Genomic DNA, 26,874 nt, shown 5'->3' with positions numbered 1-26,874 from the left:
GCCATAGCATATTAAAACTTTGTACAAAACCAGTATAATAATCCTTTATTTTAGGTTATTGGCAGGGTGCACGCCAAGCACTGTTACACACTGAGGGTAAAACTCCGAGTGCACATAAACTTCAACTTCAGTAACAAACTTTCAAGTCCCTTACGAGAGTTCCACCAGTCTTGGAGTCATGTACCAAGCCCCAGTACAGCAGCAACAGCAAACAGCAGCAGTGTTAGCACGTGTAGGCTAGTCAGTCTTATTAGGGGGAGGGGCTGTGCAAGCTTGTAGCAAAAGTAGCAACACTAAAGCTACTATGACTCTTAGATATGATGGCCCTACACATAGTGCATGCAGGTCATGGTACCAATGCTAGTGTATAGTCCAGGGGCGGATCCAGACTTTTAAAAAAGGTGGTTCCACTTTGGAATTGCAACTTCAGCCTAGCTGTAAGTCGAAGACCAAAAAAAAACAAAGGTCATCACCTGTTGACAATAGTTCCCCCCCTCATCATAGATGCCCTTACCAACTATATTTCCTAATTTTATAGCTAGATACATAGCTTGCTACACTGCTCCTCTTAAGACTACTGTGACTGTTCCATTAGAGTATCTCGATTTGACTGCTCTATTAGAGTATCTCGAGTAAGAAAGGCTCTTTCAAAAGGGTGGTTCCATGGAACCCTTTGAACCCCGCCTGGATCCGCCCCTGTTAAGTCTAATGTACACTGTAGAACTCATTGTTGATGCCTTGGTGGTTGTTGGTACTCCAGAAAGCATTCTAGTCAACACAGAAGTAAAAAACACTCATAAATGGTGTCTGTATCTCAATGGAATTGCAGTTGTACATGGAAATAGTGCTTTTCTACGTGATAAACCCATTACCACAACACTCATAAAAAGCCATGCTGCAATCTCGTGCAATAATGAGTGCGCATGGGCAAAAGAAAAGTTTGGTGCGGGCGGTTGATGAGAAACAAGTTATCTCATTGTAGTGGCCTAATGCACACATTTTCTAAGTTGGTTAAAGACCACGCCCTCAGATCTTCGTGGTTTTTAAAATCTACGAAGATCCTTGTGCTAGGTCTCTAACCTACCACATACCTTCTGAAAAGAAAACAGTTGATAACTTCTTCACAGTGTGTCATATGGACTTCCAGTAATTTCCGTTCGATTCTCCATTCAATGGCGAATCACACCATATAAAGCTTATGTCCAGAGGAGGTTGGACACATACACGTGAGTGCATACATTATGTATTGAAAGTTTAATGAAGTGCTCGCCAAAGTTTTCACAAATACTGTTCAAAAGTGCACTTCAAGTTTAGTCTATTCAGCTGATCTACCCCATTCAACCCCACTCTTCCAGGCACGTAAATCACTCTTGAAATCTACGGGAGTCACATGTGTAAGCATTTGAAGGTGGAATCGATGTGTAATACTATAGGGATGCCTTATGTACGTGTAGTTTAGTACAGTAATTGTCAAAGAAAGTAATGTGCATGCTAACAAAGCCTCTGAGGGTGTTGAAAAGAATAGCGGACGCCGCTAACTTGGTCTCACAGAGAATTAGAAACTCGCACACTTGCCTTGCAATAAGAATTTGCTGTTCACCTTAAGAAACACAGGGTAATGTGGTATGCATATGGCTAAACATTTCTTCTATCACTTACTCCTCATCACATATTAGGAATATGGAATTAACAGTTGTAAATTTTTGAAGCGCTTATATTGTGTCCAACCTCCTCTGGCTCATGCACATGTCAGTCATACATGTTTATAAATGGCTCGCTACCAATACAATGTGTGTGAAGCAACAGGAAATGCAGACAGCATTTTCCGTTGTATCATAACCAGCTAGCAATTTTTGTTAGAATAGTTATATTCATACTTGTCTAGCTCAATGATTAAACTTGTTAGACATTAAGCTTCTCTAAGATGTAGGGCTGGGCGGTTTCTCGGTATTATAGTAATACCGCGGTATTGCAATGAAACGATATCTGTATCGCGTAGATTTCGGTGAAACGATAATATCACGATATCGATATTATTACGATTTTTAGTGTTTGTGACAGCTTATTAAGCCCTTAAGGTTGTTATAATGCACCTCAAATAATCACATGATACTACTGCAAACAAGGACCTAGTACTAGCTAGTCAATTTTTTTTACAAAGATCGAGATACTCTAATAGAACAGTCAGCTAGGATCGAGATACCCTAATAAAGCAGTCAGCTACTCTAATATAGCAGTCATCTTTAATAACCGCGATAAATAGTAATATCGTGATATATTTCTGCACGATATATCGTGAAGCGAAACTCCAATACCGCCCAGCCCTACTAAGATGCCATTTAAAGCACACCTTAATTGTATAATTGTGTTTCACTTGTATAAGAAGTACACTGTCCATACTTCCACTTCTGTAGGAGATGTCCCATGCTTTAGCTACCATATAAGTTTGTTGATGATAAAGTGACTAAGATCAAGACCATGAGTGATGCTAAGAATAGTCTACTTGAAAAGAGATGAGCCAAGGAAAAATAATTAGTGTTGTGTTGAACTAATGATTATCAGTTACAATATTTCTGACAGTTGTGTAAGATAACTTAATTACTAATATTTATGTGTATATTGTTTTACTTACTTTTTGTAGTTTACTAAGGGACAACATAAATATTATGTAGTGTCTTTACGTATGTGAAATTATTGATTGTAATACAATTTATATTTTTGAAAAGTGTAAACAAGCATTGATTATTACTTTAGCATTGCATCATTGTTATCAGATATCATCACGTGAGAATATAGATCAATATGATCGTGTAGTAGTAGTAGTAGTAGAAACCTATGAGGGCTTTTTGTCAACTTGAGCAAAATAACTGCTACCAGACTGGATTATGACACTGCTTTAGATCAACAATCCAGCGGAACTACATTGAATTTTTTGTGCTGCATTATTACTGTCACCACCAACAAGTGGCATATACATATTCAAAAAGAATTATCTATATTCAGTGGCTGTATAACTGGTTAATTATACATAAAGGACACTAGCTAGTTGCTCTATTATTACTAACAACTGAGAATAACATGATTGGGTACAGATCTGTATTTGGACTCAATGGATGCACATGTCTGAAGGTAATACATTAATAAGATCAATGAATATCATACATTACAGTAGTACTAGATCTAGAGGTTAGGGTTTTCTTGCCCAATTATCAAACCTCACTTTTTCTTCATAATAGGTTAGCAGTATTGACAATGGCTATAGGCATAACTAAGTCCACAAATGATGTCTTTAGAGTGACTCCAACAAGTTTCTGTGGTACTTTTATTATTTTAACTGAATTTTCTGCTAATTGACTGACTGCTTGATTTCTTCACCGCTTCAGCCCAAAATGTGCCTTTTTGCCAACCACACCTTTTGTCCTCCTTTGTGCCCAATTTCTTTCTTTACTACTGTGCAGGTGTTCATTGGTGGTAAATTGTGACATGGTCTTAGTGCTTTATATTTTCCGAATAGTATGACCAGATTGATTGCAGAGGTGCTTTTTGTACTGTTCTTTATTGATAATGCTGTATAACAGGTGGAACATAGCTGAAAAAGAAATAGAATGGTTATTGTTTTGCATTTCAGTAATTTACTTTTTATTTCTATAGACTGTACTTGTAATCCTAATTTGTATCAGTTTATTATAGCTACAAGCCATGCTGTAGGTTCCTGAAGTTGTATGATATATATTATTGTGATATAATGTGATGATTACAGTAACTCTGATAAACTTTAAATATGTAGTACGGTGAACAACAACAAACAAAAAAAAAATGAATAAGTTATATAACAATCAGCAATTAATGCTACAATAATTAGCAGAATAAAATAAAATAATTGAATTAAAACAGTCAATTAACTATAATAAGGTGAGGGGAGTTAAGTAAAGCCTGTATATTTGCCTCCGTAGTTGATTAACTACATACACTTTATTTTTAACATACACAGCATTAGTACAAAATAAAGTTAAACCTTGGTTGGCCCGCTCTTGGTTGATGAAATCTATTTCTTTTCCCACTTCTTCATCACTAGTTAGTGGTAATATCAGAGTAACAATAGATGCATTGAGGTGCAATGCAATCAATATGGTCATGTTGAACTTCACAGCATCACAAGATTGCATGGACAGATCCAACATACGAAGGCTTCTGTTTGCTTGTACAGTTTCTGCAATTAGTTTTGCTGAAATAATGGTGAGACCAGTTTGCGACAGGTCAAGTTCCTGCAAAGTACGGTTGGTTATAAGAGATTCACAAATGGCTGACACACCAACATCAAGTAAATCATTACGTGATAAATTAAGTTTTAACAGTGTTGTATTTCCATAAATAGCTTTTGCAATGTAACTTGCTGCAGCACTTGTAATTGAAGTATGTGATAAGCTGAGTTCTTGAATAGTGCTATTGTCTTTAAGGCTGCTAGCAAAGTTCATTACAGCAATATCATGTATTTGGTTGTATGAAATGTCTAGATCCTGTAGTGTTCTGTTCCTGGAAATAGCTTTTGCAATCAACTGGGCTCCCTCACTGATTATACAACAGTGGGAAACATTAAGTTTTAGTAGGGTATTGTTGCTGTCATTGAGGTGCTTGGTAATGACTTCTACTGCATCATAAGTCAATGGACTGTGCGAAAGGTTAAGTAGTTGAAGGATATTGCTCAATTGTATATCTACAAGCTGAGCACTTTTATTAGCAAATTGAATCCATGACAAGTTGAGTTCTTTCAAAGGAAATTTAACTTTGAGACATTCACGAAATTCAACTTTATTAAAATCAAATAATCTATTAGATGAAATGTTTAGTTTTTGAAGTGTAGTATTATTTTGGATTGCTTCAGAAATTTTTTCTGCATCTGCAACTATCATACCACATTTTGAAACATCAAGTTCTACTAATGTAGTGTTTTGCTGGAGACACTCATTAATGACCATTCCCAAGCAGTCACAAGAATTACCAGAAATCACCAATTTTGTCAGTGTATTGTTCTTGTGCAGTGCTTTCATTACTTCTTCTATCTGAACACCAGTGAATGCTAAATTGAGTTCTTGTAATGTACTGTTACTTTGAATATAGCTACTCACAGCAGCAACATCATTAACATTACGGCCGTACTCTAAAAAGTTATAAGAAATATCAATCTTTAGAAGAGCAGTGTTTGCTTGCATATCATTTAAAATCTGCGTTATACCATTAAAATTAATTCCTGTTCCTGCCATGTTCAACTCTTGCAAAGTAGTATTGTCCTTTAAGGCTTCACTAATAGCTATTGCTCCATCATTACGTATATGGTGATATGAAATGTCAAGTTTTTGCAGTGTTTTATTTACCTTTAAGGCTTTTGCAATTTCTTTTGCTCCTTCAGAAGTAACTTCAACATTATATAAGGCAAGTTCCTGCAGTGTATCATTGTTCTTGAGACATTCACTGAACAAAACTGCTGTATATTTATCAACAGAGTGAATCAAACATGTTTCAAAATACTTGGTACCACTAGACACATTGTGTTCCCTTGAAATCACACTTTCATTGTACAAGATCCCAGTAATTTTAATGCCAATTTGACTGTGATAAATGATGATGTCATTCCAGGAATAAATGACTAGGGGCAATGTAATCCTCTTAATGTACTCATTTACTTTAACAATCCCACTTTCTGTGATATTGTTATACAAAACAAACAGACGTTTCAATTCAGTCTTCATTTGAATTATCTTTAGAAATTCAACTAGTCCTTCAGATGTAACACGATTACCACTGATGTCAAGCACACGTAATTTAGTTCCAATGATAGCCTCAGCTACCTGTTTAGCTCCACAGTCAGTAACTTTATTGAATGACATGTTTAGCTCTTCAAGTGTGGAATTGTTTTCAAGGCATTTACACAAGGCAACTGAACCAAGATCAGAGACTTCATTAGAAGAAATATCAAATCGTTTTAGTGAACTGTTAAACTCAATACCTTCAAATATAAAATGTGCTCCTTTAGAACTGATTTGATTGTACATCATGTCTAGTTCTTGTAATGTGTTATTATTTTTAATAGCTTTACCAATAAATTCTGCTCCATGATCATCAATGTTGTTTTTAGAAATGTTTAATTTTAGCAAAGAAGACTTCACTGCAATAATTTCTGCACATAATTGACCTGAGATTCTATTTCTGGACACATTCAATTCTATAATTGTGTTGTTGTGGTGTAGGCAGTCTTTGATAGCTGTAGCTCCACCATCAGTTATAAAATTATTAGAGACATCGAGCACTTTGACAATTAGATCATCTTGTAAACCAAGTGCAATACAAACGATATCATAGTTGATAAAATTACAACGAGAAAGGTTCCATGACTCAGACAAAACTGAGCTTCTCTTAACATTCAGCACATTTATGAATAGCTCTTGGCTGTTACTTGTCAATATTTTTGTGCTTAAAATTGTTGTTAAATTATTATTTGCTATGCTGATATCCTCCAATTGAATAGTTATTGCACATACATTTAATTCCTTTACTGAATTGCTGCAGTCTATCAGAGTGTTTTTAAAAAATTGCAAGTCAGATGATTCAATATTACAGAGTGTTAATGACTGTAATGTGGTATTTCGTTCCAAGCTATTCTTCAGTTCTGTGCTACACTGTTCTATTTCACCAGACCACGGTCCACCACATAGTGTTAAATTAGTAACTAAACTGAACTTAATAACAGCAGAGAAAACACTCCATGGAGATGATACATTCTGCTGTAAATTAACATAATATAGTTGCAACACATTTTCTCTATTGTCAGTGATATATTGCTTTAAGATATTCATTAGCTTGTGCCCAAGATTACAGCAACTAAATTGTAATGCTTTGCATTGTATCTTAAATTTGGATAAAAAGGTAACCAATATCAACAAGTTGTGTTGATCCAAATGTGCGTTATAAAAATTAATCCTTCCATCATCAAAAAGAGATGATACAACAATTGGCAGTTGGCTTTTTGCTTCGGTATAGCACTGAAATAAATGTAAACATCTTATTCTGTCATATTGTGAACCAAGATGTACTATATGTGAGTTTATAAAGTCCCGGAAAGCTATATCATTAACACCAACAATTCCTACATACATTGTCCACATATACTGGTAGCAATAATTATCCCAAAATGTTTGTCTCAGTAATGTTGTCTGTTTGTCGATGAGAAGGGTAGAAACATGAAAAGCAGCTAAAAATTCTTGCAGTGTTAAATGCAAAAAATTAAACGAAGTGACTTTACCAGCTCCTGTTTCAGGGTAATGCTGTACAGCTTGTAGTAAACCAAATCCATTAATGGCATGTGGTAAGCGAAAAACTTCAGGACAATTTTTCTCTATTTCATTACTCTCAAAAATTAATTGACGTGATGTCAATCCCACATAAGCTAACTGAGATAATCTACACACTACATCATATACTGGCTGAGGTAGACTGGTCAATTTTGTCACTACCCCAGTTATATTTTGTCCATGTCTAGCCATATTACTGTATATCGTGTGGATGATGAAGGATTCATTTAAGTCTGTCAATGTTTCAGGTAACTTACCTTGCTGAAAGAGATACATAAGAATAGTAAAATGCAAGGGAATAAAACAAAAATTATCAATTATCGGATTGTCTTTAAAGTATTTTATCAGCTCATCTCTTCTATCAGGTGAATCTGAGAGCGACACTGCAATGTACTTTTGTCGTTCTTTATTAGTAAAGCCAAGGATTTCAATTCTTCTATCAACATGGGTATGTAAGTTCAGTGATGCAGTTGGGCGTGATGTACAAACTACCACTGCTTCGGGGAAAACTTGACCCAAAATTAACTTCATGATGAATGACGTTTCAATTTGTGGGTACTCATCTAAGCCATCTAATATAAATGCTATCTGAAATTGTTTAGAAAGTATTAGCACCCTTGTACATAGTTTTACATCACCAAGAACCCCATAGAGTGTTAAGAAATCCATTAATTCTATTTCAGATTTGATATTCCATAGTCTTGGATCACGAAGAAACAAGAGAAATAAAACAGTTATGTCTTTTAGTATTGTGCCCTCAGCCCAATAGAATGCAATTTCTTTAGCTAGTACAGTTTTGCCAATTCCAGGTGCACCTTCTATTAGAATACATTTTGGCACTGTAGTAGTGTTTTTTTTGATCAGGTCAGCAGGATTTGCCGCGAATATATCAGCAAGGTTTTTAGTTACAGCTGGTTTACTTAATCGTGGTCTTTTAATTAGAGGGGTCTGTTCATCATCTGATGATGATGCCAAATCATCTATTGCAAATGAACCTTCTTCAACACGTTGAGCTATTTCTAGAAGTTCTTGTTGTGTTCGTCCACCTTTATAATGCATTAGTGCAACACTGACATGTAGTTTGAACTGATTAGGGGGCCATACTTCTTTTCCATTTTCAGGAGTATATCTAGTCTTCTTGTACAAGCCTTGATAATGATTCTGTAGGTAACTAATTGTCAACTGAAAATCTGTAGAAATAGTAATATGTAAGGGATAGTCTATCATTTCATGTATTTCATTAATAGTATCTGCTTGCTAAGGAAAATTGTACTGCAGGTAGCTGTGGATACATGCTTGTACTCTTGGCTACTTAAAATTTTGTTTTGAATAACAGGTGCATATACTATATGTAAAATTTTGTGTAGGAAGTTCCACCCTCCCTCCCTCCCTCCCCCGCCAAAAAAATGACACACACACACAATGACACTGCCAAAATTCTGCCAATAAAAAAAAACCATTGCAGAAATATCTTATGTGACAAAAAAACACCTTCATGGAAAAGTCTAGTGTTACTAACACCAGATCATACAGTATGATAGTACTGTATAGTAGGGAGCACATAGGAATAGGCGTGGCCCATGAAATAGCATCACCCAAAAACCAGCCTCAATTTATCTTGACGACAACGAGGCAGTATTGGTTAGGTAAAACTATACCTGACAAACTTTCAGATCAACCCAAAACGCTTTCAACAAATTGCTACAGAATTAAAAAAAAATTTTTTCTACTGATTGACTGACTGACTGCCTGATGTCTTCAGACAAGTGTAACTCGATAACGGCTAAGGCTACAGGCTTGATTATTTCACTGTTCAACATCATGTTGGCCTGAGAGGTGCCTTTTGTCATACTGCAGTACATACAATGCATTCTTCATGGACTTACCAGTGTCCTCCTTTGTGTGCCATTCATCTTTGCTGACAGCAAAAAGTGTTGATTTGGCGGTAGCACATGATGGCTTCCCTTTGTAATGGAAATCATCTGTATTTTTCATAGTGGCTATTTTGATTGCAGAGGTGCTTTTTTGAACAGTTATTGATTTGTACTGCTGTGTAACGGGTTGAACATAGCAGACAACGAAGCGTAATGGATACGTTACTTTTCAGATGACATTTGATATAACTGGGGCATGTGGCGCCATTTCTTTCTGTCAGTATTTGTGGATTGCAGAGGTGCTTTTTGAACAGTTCTTGATTCGAAATGCTGCATAACAGGTTGAACATAGCTGACAATGAAGCGTAATATATACTTCACTTTTCAGATGATAATTGATATAGCTGGGGCACGAGGCACCATTTCAGATGCAGTATGCATGGGTTCACCAGTCATAATAATTACTTACAAAAAAGCTAACAAACAAGTACACAAAAAATTGGAATTTTCAACTAGAGTAGGGACCATAGCACATAAATAAAAAGTATTGATGAAACAAACTGGAGTAGTGCATGATATTAAATCACAGTAAAACAATAAGAAATGTTATATCCCTACTGTGCATTTCCATTATGGTATCTTGAGCACAGTAGGAATATAACACTTCTTATTGTTTTACTGTGATTTAATATCATGCACTACTCCAGCTTGTTTCAGTACTTTTTATCGATGTGCTATGGTCCCTACTGCAGTCAATTTTTTTGTGTACTTGTAGTGTTAAAAAAACAATAAACCCTTAGAGAAGAACGAATTCCGAATTTAAAACATCTTTTACTGTTCTTCATTTGTAATGCTGTATAACAACAGGTGGAACAAAGAACTAAGTGGAATGACAACATTGCTTTCCAATAATTTATAGTTGGGGAGACCATTTAGTTACTCAATATTATTCAGCCTCATAATACATCTGGCTGGTGGCACTTTTCTTTTGATGCAGCACATGCTTGTTCACCATGGCTGTCATAAATTATGTTACAAAAAGTAAACCAAAGAATAAATTGGAATTTCATATTTGTCATGGAAATGAAAGCAAGGAAACAAGGTAGGCCATCTATACATCTGTAGCTACACTAGTGGACATTTAATCACTGTTTTGGCATGAAGCCACACCCATTTAAAGCTTTGTTGCTTGTAAATTTACTTTGAAACATGCCCACTGACTGGTCGTCAGTTATAAAACTTACATACCAATACAGTGATTGTATACAACATGTTAGTGGAGCACCCAAAATGTAGTTCTTGCACATGCACAAACACAAGTTTTAGGGTCTGATCCAGTTAGCACAGTGGGTCATCCAGGTCAGCAGTACTGACCTGGTTTCAACACTGCTGTGGATATGTATTTGGACAATGCTTTATGAAAAACCTGCGTATGTATGTGTAAGTGTGCATGCATGTGTACCTATATATGTATGTTGTCCATTTATACATAGCATAACATGAGAAAAAAAACATTTGAAGTCTATCATAGTGGGCTTTTAGTGACCAAAACTCAATTAAGAATACCTTACAAGTTGCCAAAAACAGTTTTGTATGCCCCTACATAAATGAAGAGCAGCCTTGAGATGTATCAGAAGAAAATAGGTGAGAGGATATTTCCATGCTTTATGTTCAGTTTTAATGGTCCATTCATTTTATGCTTCCTCAAGAGTGTGTATTTGCAACAAGATAAGTAGTCTAATGAAGTACATAATCCATAAACTACAACTCAATAGTACATAGTACGTACACACATAAAACAACTTAAAACATATTAACAGGGATTACTATAATATCACTGAAATAAATAATTCAATCACAAAATCAATCCTAATTTCAGATTACACATACTGATGCATGCAACATACCTGTAGCAATGATACGAATAGGGTTGGTGCTCTGAGGAACCTCTCTTCTGGGAACTAATGAGGATGATTGATTAAACTACTATATACATGGTCTTAACAATTCTTACTTTTGTATTGTTCTCTGACCACATTTGCAGATGCTGGTAAATTAGCAATCTCAAAAGCATCTGCAACTTGACACCAACATGATTTTTCGTTGCTTTCCAACCACCTGGAGAACATTTCATAGCATCTGTTTGCTAGATCAGACTTATCTGCTTCAATGAATGCCACTCTGTCTTTAGATAATCCCAATTCCAAGGCAACAGACTTCCATTGGTTACCAACACTAACGGTATACCTATTCAGATTCCTTAAACCAGGCTTGATTCGCTGATGACCTACATGGTTTTAATCAAGAAGTATATATTGCTGTATTAGTTGGATTTGTAAAAGGTCTAAATTAGTGCTGCCACGATATATCAATACACTGATAGTAACAATATAACAAGGTGGTGATATGATATAGCCAATCATTTATAGCAGTAGTTGTGCGGTAGAAACACTGCTTTAGTGTCATGATGATGGAAAGGCTAGATATACAGTATTTGGCATTTAATTATGCTATGTGTTGATGGTTTAGTGGTGGATACAAGCCAAGCTGGGAAGTTTTAAGGTTTCTATGCAGTGCCAGCCACTTGTCTCAAGTACATGACTAGCTTTTACTTGTGGCATACATCCAACTTCAGTTTTAGTTTGTAATGATGTATATGTTTGTCTTGCAAATGTTACAGTTAGTTCTATATCATTCATATTGTGATATGAACCTTGGTGATATATGACACAGAATTTTTCACATCACAGTCTAATAGTAGGGTAGCTTAGCATTGAATTTTTTAGAAATTGTTACGAAGCAGATAAAAGCACCAATTTTTTTCTGAAGGTTTGCTGAAGCATTTGGACCATTTTTAGAAGGGGTGTCACATCCCCCATTATTACTGTTCACTGCTTGTAGCCAAAAAATCTTAATACTCCAATAGAGCAGTAACCACTAACAGATATATTGTATATATCTCCTTTAGTAAGCTGTAGCTAATAATTTACATATCTGTAAAAACACAGTAAGAACAGTCTAAAATGCTATAACAGACCTTTAAAATATTCCTAGGGAGTATGACCCAGACCCCAGAATGGCATCCAAATCTGCTTTATTATTCAAACTTCACTTTCAATGTAATTCAATTTTCCAAAGCTACCTCTCTGGCTTGCAGCATGTTAAGAATATAGGGGTAAGGAAAGCAATGCTTTCTTTGGCTTCTATTAAGTTGTTTATGCAGTGTACAGTAAGTCTAATTTTTTACCTGTGTACTCTAAAAATTCCCATTTAACTGAAAAATCTCATATTTAGATTGCAGAGGCTATGTCTCTCAGTACTCCACTATTGAAATCGGTCGTTTGGGTCACTATCTTTCAGACTCCATAAGGGCCCTACAAGCACTAATTCAACAGTCTGTGGCTATTAGTACTGGACAATGCTGCTCATAAAGCAATCAGTTGTTCTCTCAACAAATGTTTAAATCTTTTTGGCATGTGGTTGTGCTGATTAGAACATTTAATTTGTCTTTTTCTTGTTTGTTTGTTTGTGTGTTGTACTGCAACTTATTTTTCTTAATGATGGTTTACTCTCTCTCTACTAACTGATTCCTTCAGACAAGCATAACTCAACAATGCATAGGGATACGAGCTTGATTTTTTCACTGTTCAACGTTGCTTCATCCCGAGACATACAATTTCATCAACTGCAGTACAAAAAATACACACACATTTTTTTTGTCATGGCTACAGGGCAAACCGCTTCATGTAACAGGTTGAAAATTAGTTTGTAGATAGATTAACTAACACAGGAGTGCATTTGGAAGGAATTGAGATAAATATTAGTGCATAAATGAATGTCCATTTTAAGCTTCGAAGGGGTATGAATGCAACATTTGAAGCATTGATAAATATGGTATGAAGCTATAACTACAGTTAGCTACATATTATGCAATTGGAATAAATTTGAGTGTACTGCAGTTTAGATTATTAAACAATAGTCGTTGTTTTGGCTCCTTCTGGCAAATGGAATTTCTGGCGTTGGCACCATTCGCCTGTTTAACAAGATATATGTAGCAAGCAGCTGGAGAAAACACAAAACAGGATGTAGCCGCTGCTAAAAGACCCTACAGTAGTACATAACTTGTGAATATTCTTCCTCTACAGCTTTCCCAACTGCACTTCATGATTAACAGTGGGCGTGTCACTTGTGGCGCGAGCTAATTAACTTGTCAGACAACCAATGGCTTTGCATACAACCACCTTCCATTACTTTGTAGTGTCTAAAGCATAACTGTCCATGGCGAAGATTGTTTATGGCATGTCTTGATGAGCAGTCGGATTCTTACAGTCTTCTGCTGGAATTTCAATTGCTAATATGACCAGGTTACGCATGCACAAAATTCGAACTTCGCTTGAGTCATTTGAGTAATGCACTCTTCGAACCATTGAACGAATGCAGTGCATTCGTTTATGCACTAATAAATACCATCAATTCATAACAAAAACACCAACCATGTGTACCAGGCACACGATCCAGTTTCATGAATAAAAACCAATTTATTGTCACATTTACCAGACAAACCCCTGAAGGGAATGAACTGAAATTCGCAATGTAAGTAGAATAATCTTAGGAAGGCTTTCAATGACAATCTGAGTTTAAAATCTGTGAGTTATACCAACTACTTGTAGTAAGAGCGAGATTGAAATACTCTAATAGTTCAGAAGCAGGAGCTTATAAGTGCCAAAGGTGCAAAGGAGCATGATACTAGTATTTCCAATACTTGAATAATTACATAAACCCAGGGCTCCCGCTAATTTTTTTGGGTGTACTGTTGACAATACAGATGTTGTCCTGTCAAAACTTTAAAATGTCCTGGTACCAGCTTTGAGTTTATCAATACTCAAAATGTAGTCATGCCAAAAGTAGTATAACAATGTCATAACATAATGTGCACACTGTTTCTAGTCAAGTACAACAGGAAACTAGTACTTTAAGCTATTAAAACGAAGTTTCATGCATCCCACAAGTCAAAGGTAACACTGGTAACAACATTTTGCACTTTCATAGGTGACAAGTAGAAGTAGGGCTGGTGTTCAAACCTCAAAGTTAGCTGGAGGTAAAGCTTGTGGCCACAAACCATAAACAAATAAGTTAATTAAAATTATAATTATATTACTGCCTTTGTAAGGTTGCTCTCCAGCAGTTGTGTAGCATTCTGAGTTATCCAGCCACAATGTCCAGACAACAATAAAATTAACCTGCCAATATGCAATATTGACCAGGAAATTGGCAGATTGCGAATGTTATTTCGAGCTCTGTTAAAACCTCAAGTCCATATAAGACATTTATCCCATATTCACTGCTGCTCAGTGGTTTATTGCATCATCACCTTCAAGCTGTTTATGATACTGGCTATACAAAAGTCACCCTATAGAGTTTGAGTTTTTATTGTAACTTTTGTGTAGACAGAGTTTCAAATGGGGAAGTTTCACATGTAGTATTGACGACCTAAAGAGCATGGGAAGAATATGACACGCTATAAAAATCACCCAAACTCAAATTTTCATCTGCATGCCTGCCTGCCTGAGATTTGCAAGGCTGGAGGCCAAATGAAGCAGTGCATGGCCACCATTTTGTGTCACAATAACAAACTCACCAGTGGTATGTGCATTTTGGAGTTCTGACAAATGTGTGCCCTCTGCACCTTGTCCTTTTTTTTGTCTTCAATCAACGTGGTTGGCGTCTTGACTAATAATGATCGAGCGTGGAGACCACACCTCTACTTACTCAAACATGATCACCACATCTCCTTATTGTTCTAGCTGTATTAGTGAAAACAAGGAATAGTGACCACACTTCTTGGAAGGCGAGATACTGACTTGAGATACTGTAATACAGCAGTTACCCTAATAGAACAGTCACAATTGTATGATGCAAAAAAGAAAAAAACTAAACAAACTAGCATATTTTAAAATGAATTATGGATTCAAGCAATAAAAAAGTAGTGAAACAAGAGATGTTTGGTGGGGAAATCCTTACACTGACAATGAACAAAATAATTGCTATAACATGTGAATGTAGGGATTTCTCACAGCTATGTTGTAATACCATCCATCATTTATCTCTTGTTCCACTACTTTTTATCGTTGGATCCCTACTTCAATATATGTATAGTTAGGTTCTCTGGGGGTTAGTTTTGCACAGCTAGACATTTGACATTCAGGTGTGTCAAATCCCCACTGTAGCCCCATATATGATCAGAATGAGACAATACATGATAAGTGCATCACACCATGGTGGTCAGACAGTAGTCTCACCCCCAGACCACATGTAGTGGTGCATTTTTGACAAAAGCACCAAAATTGGTACACACGATTTCCTGTTAAAACAGCTTCAGTAATCCTTCAATTTTTGTCAGAACAATACAAAACCAAAGAAGTGAACAAGCAAAACGACTAACTACACAGTAACCAACAAACATGAATTGAACATATACAACTCGGAACAGTTCCAGAAAGGCTTGTGTGCATGTGCATATATATGTACGTATATTATATTGTACAATTGTGTGTAGCTATTTCCAATCTTTATTGGGAAAATGTTGTACGCACAGCCTTGCAAGAGAGATCTGGCAGATACACTGGTAATGTACTACATCTCTCAGCAGAGAAGTGAAGCAGTGTGTGCTGATGCTTCCAAGTTACCTTCTGTCTATCAATCCATATGGGACAAGTTGTCATTCCATTGAAACTGGAATTCGCCCTTCCCACTTTAATGTGTCTCATGCACAAACTGATTGTGATATTGCATGTGTCAGCATTGCTGGACACAGCACAAAAACTACATTGCGACATGGAATTCATTCCAACAGTATCATAATGTACTGATGGAGCTGGCATATAAACCTAAGTCTGAAATGCATCTATTATTTTCACATGATTTCCAATATTCCTCACAGACTGTCGCAGCTATTACATGATGTAAGGTCAGACGTAATGGTGTCCCACAAATATACATGTTTTCAGATTCTTCTGAAAGCCTTTATAGGTTTATTAAACCTATCAATGACATCCATACTTTGTTATGAAATCTCAGTTCCGGACATATAAATTTTGTAACTTGACTTCAGCAATGGTTGTTTACGAAACAGTGAAGGATGGATGTTTGTCAGTATGGTAAACAAAGATTATCCAGCACTATATTTTGAAGAAATGTCAGTGACTAAGTATGCTATGGTTGCCAAGAAGTTTTTGGCTGAATGTGAAATTCCCCCCAGCCATAGGTAAGCAGCTTTAGCCACAATACTCCACAGACAATATGGGTATATAGCGATTAACAACATGTTCATTCAGTAGCCGATTTGCATTGGTGGTTTTCGAGATGCTAATAAAATGTCCTGTGTTTTTATATGTCCATAGTGACCTAGGTTTGTAAAACATTGCGGCTATTACATGGCGTACATTCAAATGTAATGGCTTTCCGTAAATATATGCCTTTTCGGATTCTTTTGAAAACCTCTATTTGTGTCTTAAATTATGGTTTTCTTTCCTTGTTGGGGCATGTTTTGCATCATTATGGTACACGAACTACTTCTTACCACCTGATTCCATGTGTAAAGAACTACAGATAACATTCATTTTGAATACTGTGTGCCAAAGTCTCTGAAGCCCCCACACTAGCACGGCCATTTTGTCAATTATGACATCAAACTTTGTCATTGTGGATATTGTCCATTCTTAATACATAGGTAGGTGTTTCCAACCCCCACACAAAAGAAAAAACTGATTCATTTAGTGTACATGTGTACCAATTTTGGAGCTTATATCAATAGATTTAGTGTGTCGCTGCACTGGGGCGAGACTAGGAAATTTCTCTATATTAGTAACAAGAGCAAACCACAGAAGTGCAGCTCCAAATCCTAGGGGCGTTGTTCCTAATCCTAGATTATCTTACATAGCTTCTTTCTTTTGTGTGGGGTGGGGAAAGGAAAGGGTCTGGTGAACATAGTATAGCATCCTCTTTGGCCTATCCTGAGATTGTGGGGATTCTGCTGCGCAGTTTCTGGATTGCTCATTAGTGCGAATGATGTGATCTGTTGATCTTTGTATTATTTGCATTGTGTTGCCATAGATATTAAAGAGATTGTGTGAATTCTATTGCACAGCTTCTGGATTGTTTATTAGTGAATGATGTGATCTGCTGATGTGTGCATCATTTGCGTTCTGTTGTAATAGGTACTGCTTTAATATCTATGGCAACAGAATGCAAATGATGCAAACAAAGATCAGCAGATCATGTCATTCGTAATAATAATCAATCCGGAAGCTGCGCAGCAGAGTCCCCATAATCTCGTGATAGGCCAACGACGATGCTATACTGTGTGAACCGACAGATATACTATGTACTCAGGATTGCGTACTGACTTCATTAACTACAGTGAAACCTCACTTAGTGGCCACCTCAGTAATGAGGCCACCTCATCATAGTGGCCAGGTCCAGCAAGTCCAAACATACTTTCCATTATATTACACTAGTACTGGTATCTGTCCTACAGTGCAGGACTGCTTACAATGAGTCATGCACTTTATACTAAGTTAATAATCTTGTGGCTATCTAAAATGTCTGCACAGCATTGTATGAAACATCACTTGTTTATACTTTAAGCACAATATTATTATAGATAATATGTGGTATATTGTGTATACCTAGAGTGTTTACCACACAGGTACAAATGGTGCTGGTAATACCTGTTCTGTTATGCACACTATATATGTAAAACCATTTTAAATGCTGACAACAAATTTAACATACCATTGTAGCATTAGTACTTGCTTCACAGTGCAGCACATGCCATATACTGTGTATGTTACATGCTAAGGCCTATGTGCAGAACCATCTTTACATTAACTAAGCAATAGGAGCCAATCGGTGCCATTCATGATGTATGTAGGGTCACTTTTAAAGAATGTGAGCTGTGTGTAGCTAAGCTAAGCCTTGTATTATCCCACATGTTTACCACAAAGGTACGAACTATAAATGTAGTGTTAGTAGTAACTGTCATACGGCTATACATGTAATGGCACTATTTGAGATTCTACATGACATGAACTTACTGACAACAAAAAGGAATGAATTTGTACATAATTCAGCATGTAGCATCAGTATACAGTGCCCTACAGCACTGGTACCTGCCTTATGGTGCAGGAATTTTACATGTTATGCATTCAAGTGTACGGTGATACATTGTTGTGACTGATACCTGTGCATTCCTTACATGCCATTAGTTACACTATTAAATTCTGTATACTTAATGATATCTTATTCTTATTGAAGCTTTAAATAGTGCCAGAACTGTTGGTCTGACAGCAACATGTGCTACATCCTTTGGATTACCTAACCTAACAAACTGGAACTTGAAACTTTACAATTACTCAACTTAGCTAACAATACGGTAAAACAAAACAAAAAACGAGCCAAAGCACTGAAGCAATTCATGTTAGCCTACATGTACATGTATATCTAAAACAGTACTACCTTGTCATCACCTCAACACCTTCCTCAGTCTAGTATAAGCTGTGTTGATTACAGGTGCAGTAAAGAACATATACATGTAACAGAAAAAAGTGTAACCAAAAGGTTGAAAAGGTTGCTGAACCAAAGTGTAGCCAAAAGGTTATTGAAGTAACCAAAAAAAAGTTGTAACCAAAAAGGTTGGAAGAAAAAAAGTTGTAAGCAAAATGGTCAGGTAAAAAGAAAAAAATTGAAATTGCTTCCACCAGGATTTGATCTGGGAATTGCACATTACAAGCTTAACACTCTACTGATTGACCAAATGTGATCTGTGGCTTCCTTTAGCCTATAAGTTGTTTATAAAGGCCAGCTTAAGTTGAATGAAAAGCTGTTTACTTGCGGTTTGCATGCGGTTTAGAGAAAGAATTCCAGCAAGATCAAGACTCACAGTAGTGAGTCGCGCGGCCAAGAAACTACAAAGTGCATGTCCAATTAAAAGACGCACGGCCACTACTGCGAGTTATTTACGTGTAGCGTTGGTTTTGCAATATTAGTCCTGGATTACACAACATCTCTCATTAGATTTGTATTGCATTACGTGATAAAAAATCTTTAGGAGTCGTTATCATCATAGTTTTTTTGCGACCTTGCTAAAATGATTTAGGTTACACCCTTGCATTCAACGTGCTGTAGACGGCAGTTGGAAACTCCATTTAAAAGCGATACAATTCTAAGATGATGAGCGCTTTGTTTGATGTTAAAACTGCACTGACTCGTGCAGTGGTTGATAAGATAATTGTTGGATGCCATGGAATGCATGACAGACAGATGGCTTTTCAGCTTTTATATATCTACACAAAAACAGCCAAGCTGTGAAAAAAGGTGCGACCATAAAAAACCTTGGTGAAAAAAGTTGTGAAATCAAAGGTGGCGGCCAACAAATGGCTGCAATGATGTTAGTGCTAATAAATTTTAACAATGCACATGGCCATTATTAAAATTTATTAGCATAACATCATTGCAGCCATTTGTTGGCTGCCACCTTTGATTTCACAACTTTTTTCATCCAGGTTTTTATGGCCGCACCTTTTTTCACAGCTTGGCTGTTTTTGTGTGGATATCAGCTGTTTTTTAATTGCAAGTTCCAAAGCCAGCGTATATGGTTGGCCTTGATAATTCCTTTGATCTTTTCCCCCTTTACTATACAGGAATCATCAAAGTCTACGTGGCAAATGAAGAACTGAAATAAGATAAATTTTTGAAGGCACGTATATCTTTTAATTTTACTTTTATTTCTAGGGTTATATACCAGCATCCTTTGCCACTACCCCTAGCACTAAAGATGTTAGAAGTGCTAGACAAACTGGTGCTCCTAGTGAAAGTGGCGGACAACCCTGATGTGTAATCTAGCTCCTCTCAAACACACATAGCACAGAGTAACAAAGAATAACTAATCCTGCAACACAGCCATAACATCACAGGACTCCTTCTGAAGAGACAAGGAAAGAAAGTCTTCTGTAAAATACAGCAGCAGCACGATAAATATCACCAAATGTTGAAAATACAAGTGAGGTAAAAGAACCCATCTCATTTCCATAGTACTATGTTGTTCATAGTTCTGTTGCTTCTCACATTAAAAACATTGATAAAGTGGGTACCATGATATGAAGCATTAATAAACACTTTGACATCAAAAATGCCTTCCGTGGCTTAACAGCCTTCCCAGAATCCTGAAGCAGAAACGTCTAGACAAGCTCCATCCTCACCCATCTCACGAAGGCACGTATATCCCAATGATAGCTGGACAGGTTCGACTCAAATTAGGAATGAAAGATACCCTATCCTGAGGAAGCTTCCATAACAGAAAATGTTATTGATTACACCGATCAAGACTATGGAGCAACGGATACATAAAACAGCAATTTTTGATTCCGTAAAATGAATATGTCACCCGCCCACCTGCCCGCACCAGCTGTACTTGGCCACATGACACAGGTTTTTTTTGTAATTTTTGTAGTAGCTACTCTAATAGAGCACACATTTTTTCTGAGCACTTCAATACAACGCATATAGAATGTTCTAGAATTTCCACTGATAGATCTACAAGTTCTATGAATTACAAAGGTTGATGAAGTTTCATTTATAAAGCAGAAATAAATTACGGTGAGCAGCCAAGATAGCAGTGGTTCAGTGGTTAAGGATGTGGGTGTTAGATACGTATGGAGGCCCATGGTTTGAACTCTGGTAAATATTTTTTCGACATTTTTTGTGCAACTTTTTATCCTGCAGTGACTGCTATATTAGAATATCTCTATCCTGCAATTTTAGACATGGTTGGAGATTTTGTTATAACTCCATGACTGTTAGTGCGATTTCTTTCAAACCATAAAAGGTTTGCACTACGATAGTTACTCCAAGTACAGACCGATTTTCAGGTTATTCTGTCAAGCGGTTTACCCTGGAGGCATGGCAACAAATCGCCTTAGGAAGTTTTAAACAATTGTGTATAACTCCTTTGTTTTTTGTCTGATCTGTACCAAAATTGGACTGTAAATGTACAGTATTACACTCTTACTGCCATCCAAATTTTAAGTAAATCAACCAAAGCATGCACGAGTTATTACAATTTTTCTAAAGTGTGCGAGACGAAAAAGAAGGTGACTGCTCTATTAGAATATTTTGATCCCAAAATTTTACACATGGTTGAAGATTTTGTTATAACTCTATGATTGTTAGTGCGATTTCTTTCAAATCAAAAAAGGTTTGCACTACAATAGTTACTCCATGTACAGACCGATTTTCAAGTTATTCTGCCAAGCGATTTACCCTGGAGGCGTGACAACAAATTGCCTTTGGAATTTTGAAAAATCGTGCATAACTCCTTTGTTCTTTGTCTGATCTGTACCAAAATTGGACTGTAAATGTACAGTATTACACTCTTACTGCCACCCAAATTTTAAGTAAATCAACCAAAGCACGCACGAGTTATTACGATTTTTCTAAAGTGTGCGAAGAAGAAAAGGATTAAGAAGAAAAATATGAAGAAAATAAGACGAACCTTGAAGACGCGTATCTCAGGTGGATTCACCTCAAATTTGGAATGGGAAGTGCTCTACCCCGAGGGAATTTCCACAGCAAAAATGGTTAATTTCCGGTTAGCCATTATCGAGCTATGAATGTGTTAATTTCCGGTTAGCCATTATCGAGCTATGAATGTGTTTCTTGGTTCTTGTAAAATACACACTTGTCTATCGCGTGCCCACACTGGTTGTACTTGGCCGCACAACACACTATCGTGTGTCTTGATATAGATAGATAGATGTATTTAATTTTCATTAATAGGGCCACCTCATTATTAAGGCCAGTGGCCACATACTACAGGACCAAACTGATAAAACTAATACAATGTTCTTTCAGTAGAGGCCAAATGAGGAGGCAGTCAAGGTATCATTGCAAAAGTTGCTGCTATTAAGTGCATATTTTCACTACTGAAAGCTGTACCCATTATTTTGACAGTATACGTACCTTTCTGACCATTATGTCTCAAGTAATGCTGGAATAATTGGTACAGTGTATATTCCTACCTTTCTCTGATAAACTCTACATAGTGTGTTTAGACCAATTGTAAATATTGCTGTTACAGCTAGGCAGTGGCTGGTTTGTTGAAAACTTTGTAATAGGTAGTTGAAAACCTCGATAATAAGGCCACTTTGTTTTATGGCCATATTAATGAGGTTTTCGGTAATAGGGCCACTTATCATGGGTCCCATAGGTGGCTCTATTAACGAGGTTTCACTGTATCAACACGTACACTCCGTGTTGTACTTCAATATACAGTGTTCCATTAAGTTAGACATCGTGAATGTTTCCTGTGAAACTGGCCACCTTCTGGCATTTTTAGTAATACAAAGGATTTAACCTCTTCAACATTTAGTAGGCAGTAAAAAGGATACACCAGAACACATTTCAATAGACTAAATTACCAGAAAAACGCTTGAAATACAGCATGAATATCGTGAAAGTGATTCTACAAGCACCTTTGTGATACGTCCCCACCATATTTTATCACTTAATGACTCAGAAAATCAGGCTACAATTGTCATGCCTATCTTAAACCATCCATCTGCATCCACTTAACCAACAGCATCATAGTAAGTAATATCTTTAGCCATTTATCAAGAGCTGAGAGCACCAACTAAAACATATACCATTAGTTCCACCAATACCATTTGGACGTCAACATCAATATGCTACTCGTACTACAGTTATTTGCACAGCCACCAAGATGTAGACTTTATTTTACTCAAAAGCATTTTAGATCTCAAGCTGCCCACTGGTGGAATGCAGTTCCTAACGACATGTTAACATCTCCAACTTTTCAGGACAATTTATTTTCTTATTTGTGTAAAATTTGTTGATGATTTTTGTGTTTGTAAATTGTTTGCGTAATTGTATGTGCTATGTGTGTGTTGTAATTTTTTGTTCAGTTATTGTGTGTGTGCTGTTGTAATTTATATGTGTATATGTATGCTATTTTGTGTTTCCTCCTCAGTCAGGGAAGAACGGCATTGCCAACTGACTTGAGGCTAATTTAAAAATCAAATCAAATCAAATCAAATCAATCCGAGCAACATGAAGTGGATACCACTGTTGTACCACTCAACTCGTACTGATTTACTGGCCTTGATATTTAGTCGATCAGGATCTGTCCTCTAGCCATTGGAACTGTAGAGGGTAGCAGATATGATGCTGTAGAGTTCCAGTACTATGTCGCTTAGTACAGCACTTGCGCGATAGACTACAAAGGAAAAGTAAAGTATTATCTTTTTTTCCATAGGAAAGGTAGGGTTGGCAATGAAAAAATCAACTCCTTTGGATTAACTTGTAACTCAGGGGATGGAGCCTACCAATGATCTAGTTTTAAACGGTGGGTTCAGAAGAGAGCAAATGCCTTCCGTTTGGAATATAGCCGTGTCATAAATTTTGATGGATTTTGGCTCATATTCATAAAAATGGGTAGAATGTTGTCCAATGCTTTTTTTTGGGTTATTGGGTGAGGTGCTCTACAGAATACACTTAATTAAAAGGTGATTTGCTATACTTCAATTTTCGCTAAAATGGCACTTGACTGGTCTGCAATAAAAAATCAACTCAAGTCCATGGTTTTTAAACCAGCCGTGCACCCACAGCTGGTCAAAGGCTGGCTGTGGGCACATGCCTGGTTTACTAATATTGTTTTTGGAAAAGTGTGTGTGTGCCTATCTACCTACGTACGGTACCGCTCAAATGTAACGTCGCACTCACCCATGGCGAGTGATTAAAAAACTCGCTAATTAAAGGATGTGGTACTTGTTTCCTTTGTGAGTATTCATCCCATACAAAATGAGATGAATACCCATGAAGGAAACGGGTGCCATGCCCTTTAATTAGCGAGTCTTTTAATCGTTCGCAATCGAGCGGTGCAAGCGAGTGCGACGTTACGTTTGAGCAGTACTGTATCTACCTATGTTTGTCCGTATGTACCCTTGTGAGCAAAATCGTTAAATAGTAAAAGCAGCTTTTACGTAAGAAGTAAAAGTGAAATGAAGTCTGTATTAAACTTCCACACAGGTAAACTTTGCTCTGAGGTAGTTTTCTTTTTGGCGGTCTGAATTTCGGATGTGGCTACTCTCTTCAGAATTACCTTCCCTTCAGATTTTACAGACTATTAACAACTGAAAAACAATGGTGCAAGCCTCGTAAACTACCAGGAATGGCCTATCCCTTCGGGTTGGAAAGGGGGTATATCCTCTATGTACGCAAACAAAAATGAAGGGTTTTTTTTGACAGAATTTGTGGGGAAAACACGATAGTCAAACTATAAAACAGTTTAGAAATATTTCTGTGCGTAATATGTTGTTAAACGAGGTTGGTTTAACAAGTGCTTCCTTAGCAGTGCATAGCAACATAATTGAAGAATTCCAAAATTTCATGAATTATGAAACCTGAGAATTACAATAAATTAATTATGTATTACTGCACAACCAAAAACCTATTGGTTAAAATAATAATGTAGTAATACATAGTTGGTTAATTGCGGATGAGTTAGCTAACCCCAAGGTGTCTGGTTTTTAGAAGTAGCACAACATCAACTTGTTTTTACTAACTCCTAGGCACCTTTACCGATACCACTTTTTCCGATACTTCCGATACAAGTATTTGTACAGAAATTATCTGCCAATACCAATTCTGATACTAAGCATTGAAGCCTAGGCAACTTTATTATAGAAATTTCACTGTTGTGATACATAGCTAGCTATTAAAATATCACAGTAATTGATTGATCTCAGTTCAATCAAATTTCAAAATATTCATTGTATAAACAGCTAAACATGATAAACATCATTGTGGATTACTAATTGCTTGATTTGAGGTAGTTTTCTTGTAAGTTTATTGATTAGGTGATTAATTGCGTGGGCGGCCAATAATTTTGCAATGTTTGTTACAGCCTTGCAACCAAACCTTTTCATGTAAAAGCATGCCAAGTAGTCATAAGCTTATTTCTTTGAAGGACAACTGCACTGTCATTTAGTCACAAAGGATTCACATGCTCTAATATATTAGAATACACATTGAGCAATTGTAACAATACTTGGAAAAGAGTAAAAAAGGCTTTATTTTCACTACTTTGTTAGCCCAACTAAGTTATTTACTACTGGAAACTGAGCTAGAGATGGTTTAATAAAAGTGGTGTGTCTACTGGTGGTATCTGTACATTGTATTACCGATACCAGGGGCGGATATAGAAATTTTCAGAGGGGGTTTCTAGTTCTCTGGAATTGCAACTTCAGCTTAGCTGCAAGTTGAAGACACAAAAAAAAGAAAGAAAAAAAGGTCACCATGTACTTTTCAACGCTGTGAAGGTGATTTCAAAGGTAGAAGTATGAAATTTTGCCAATAGAAAGAGACATAAAATGTATAACTCTTTGCAAAATTTGTCACCCAGATGAACCGTAGGGGCGCGCGCCAGTTCAGAGGGGGGTTTCTGAAAACCCTAGAAACCCCCTAAAACTGCACCTGGATACCATTGGTATCGGCATTGATACCGATACTGGTATTGGTCCACCTTTACTTTATGGACCTTATTAAGAGGAGCTTTTGTTCATGTGCCAACCCAAGCTGATTCTCTAGCACACTCTGATTTAGAAACTTGCAGCACGGTTTCCCCAAGAATACGCATCCATTTGTAATAGTATAATGATCACCGTGTAATGCACCATTCATGGAAACGTTGAAGCGTGCTAAACAGCATTGCTGATGCTGCTGCCCCAAAAACCTGAAAATTTGAAAAATTAAAATGCATACAGCAAGAGGAATCACCAGTATGGTTTTGATTTAGGGATTGATCACCCAGAGTTGCAAAATAAACTAGAGGTTGATTTTTCTATTGCCAACCATAGCATAGGGATACACACATGCACACAAACAAAGTAAAGCAAAGCCTCTGGCAGCTGTGCGAAAGATAGCTATTGCCGCATGTACTGTCCAAGTATCATGGAGAGGTTGCAGAACCCAAAGTTCCACAACAACCCTCTCAAAGGCCTCCCCTTGAACGGAACGAATCCATAGTGTTTCAGCCCTCTCCAACTCTGCTGCCTCCAACTCAGAATCATTACTATATTGTACATTGATAGCCTTGAGAGGAGTACCCCTACATGTTTTTATAAATCTCAGTACTCGAGCAGTAACCCTGAGTAATACAATCCATTTGCTGAATTTCTGACAGTCAATTATATTGTTCAGGTTTAGCAAGCCATTGCAAGCAACAGTAGTCAACACATGTGTTGTATCTTGAGCCGGGTTCTTGGCCAGTTCAGCAAGAGTATGATCATTAGATTGAGGGTTGACAAATTCAGGCCACTCACTCTCTGAGGATTCAAATACGGTGGGCCTTCCTACCATAGGGTAGAATCCAATAACTTCTGAGCCCCTAATCCACGAGATGGAAGATCGGCAGGGTTAAGAACTCCTGGACAATGCTTCCACTGACTTGGTGAGGTATGAGAATGAATTTCAGCAACTCTTCTTGAAACGTACTGCTTCCATGGTCTGTGATTTTTAATCCAAAATAGAGCTGCAGTTGAATCAACCCAGTAAGTAAAGGTTAGCTGCATTGGGAGTTG

At 36.9% G+C, this 26,874-nt stretch overlaps 1 protein-coding gene across 1 annotated transcript; it reads right to left on the bottom strand.

Moving 5' to 3' along the window:
• Nucleotides 1-3,902: 3,902 nt before the first annotated feature.
• On the bottom strand, nucleotides 3,903-26,653 carry LOC136248324 (protein NLRC5-like). Its single transcript, XM_066040114.1, has 5 exons — nucleotides 26,282-26,653; nucleotides 13,175-13,253; nucleotides 11,235-11,507; nucleotides 11,128-11,181; nucleotides 3,903-8,536 (listed from the first exon to the last, which is right to left on the bottom strand). Exons 1-5 carry the CDS (start codon nucleotides 26,651-26,653, stop codon nucleotides 3,903-3,905), a joined length of 5,412 nt encoding a protein of 1,803 aa, XP_065896186.1.
• Nucleotides 26,654-26,874: the final 221 nt, after the last annotated feature.

Source organism: Dysidea avara, chromosome 3 (assembly GCF_963678975.1).
Source record: "Dysidea avara chromosome 3, odDysAvar1.4, whole genome shotgun sequence".
NCBI lineage: Eukaryota > Metazoa > Porifera > Demospongiae > Dictyoceratida > Dysideidae > Dysidea > Dysidea avara.
The sequence above is the reverse complement of the archived record's forward strand: the minus strand, read 5'-3'. Positions and strand labels throughout refer to the sequence as shown.

Coding starts and splice junctions, on each gene's coding strand:
- LOC136248324 (XM_066040114.1), bottom strand. CDS start 26,653: ATGGTAGGAAGGCCCACCGTATTTGAATCCTCAGAGAGTGAGTGGCCT. Junction 11,508..13,174: donor GTTTAATAATCTAAACTGCA/GTACACTCAAAT, acceptor AAAACCATGTAG/GTCATCAGCGAATCAAGCCT. Junction 11,182..11,234: donor GGTCAGAGAACAATACAAAA/GTAAGAATTGTT, acceptor CATCCTCATTAG/TTCCCAGAAGAGAGGTTCCT.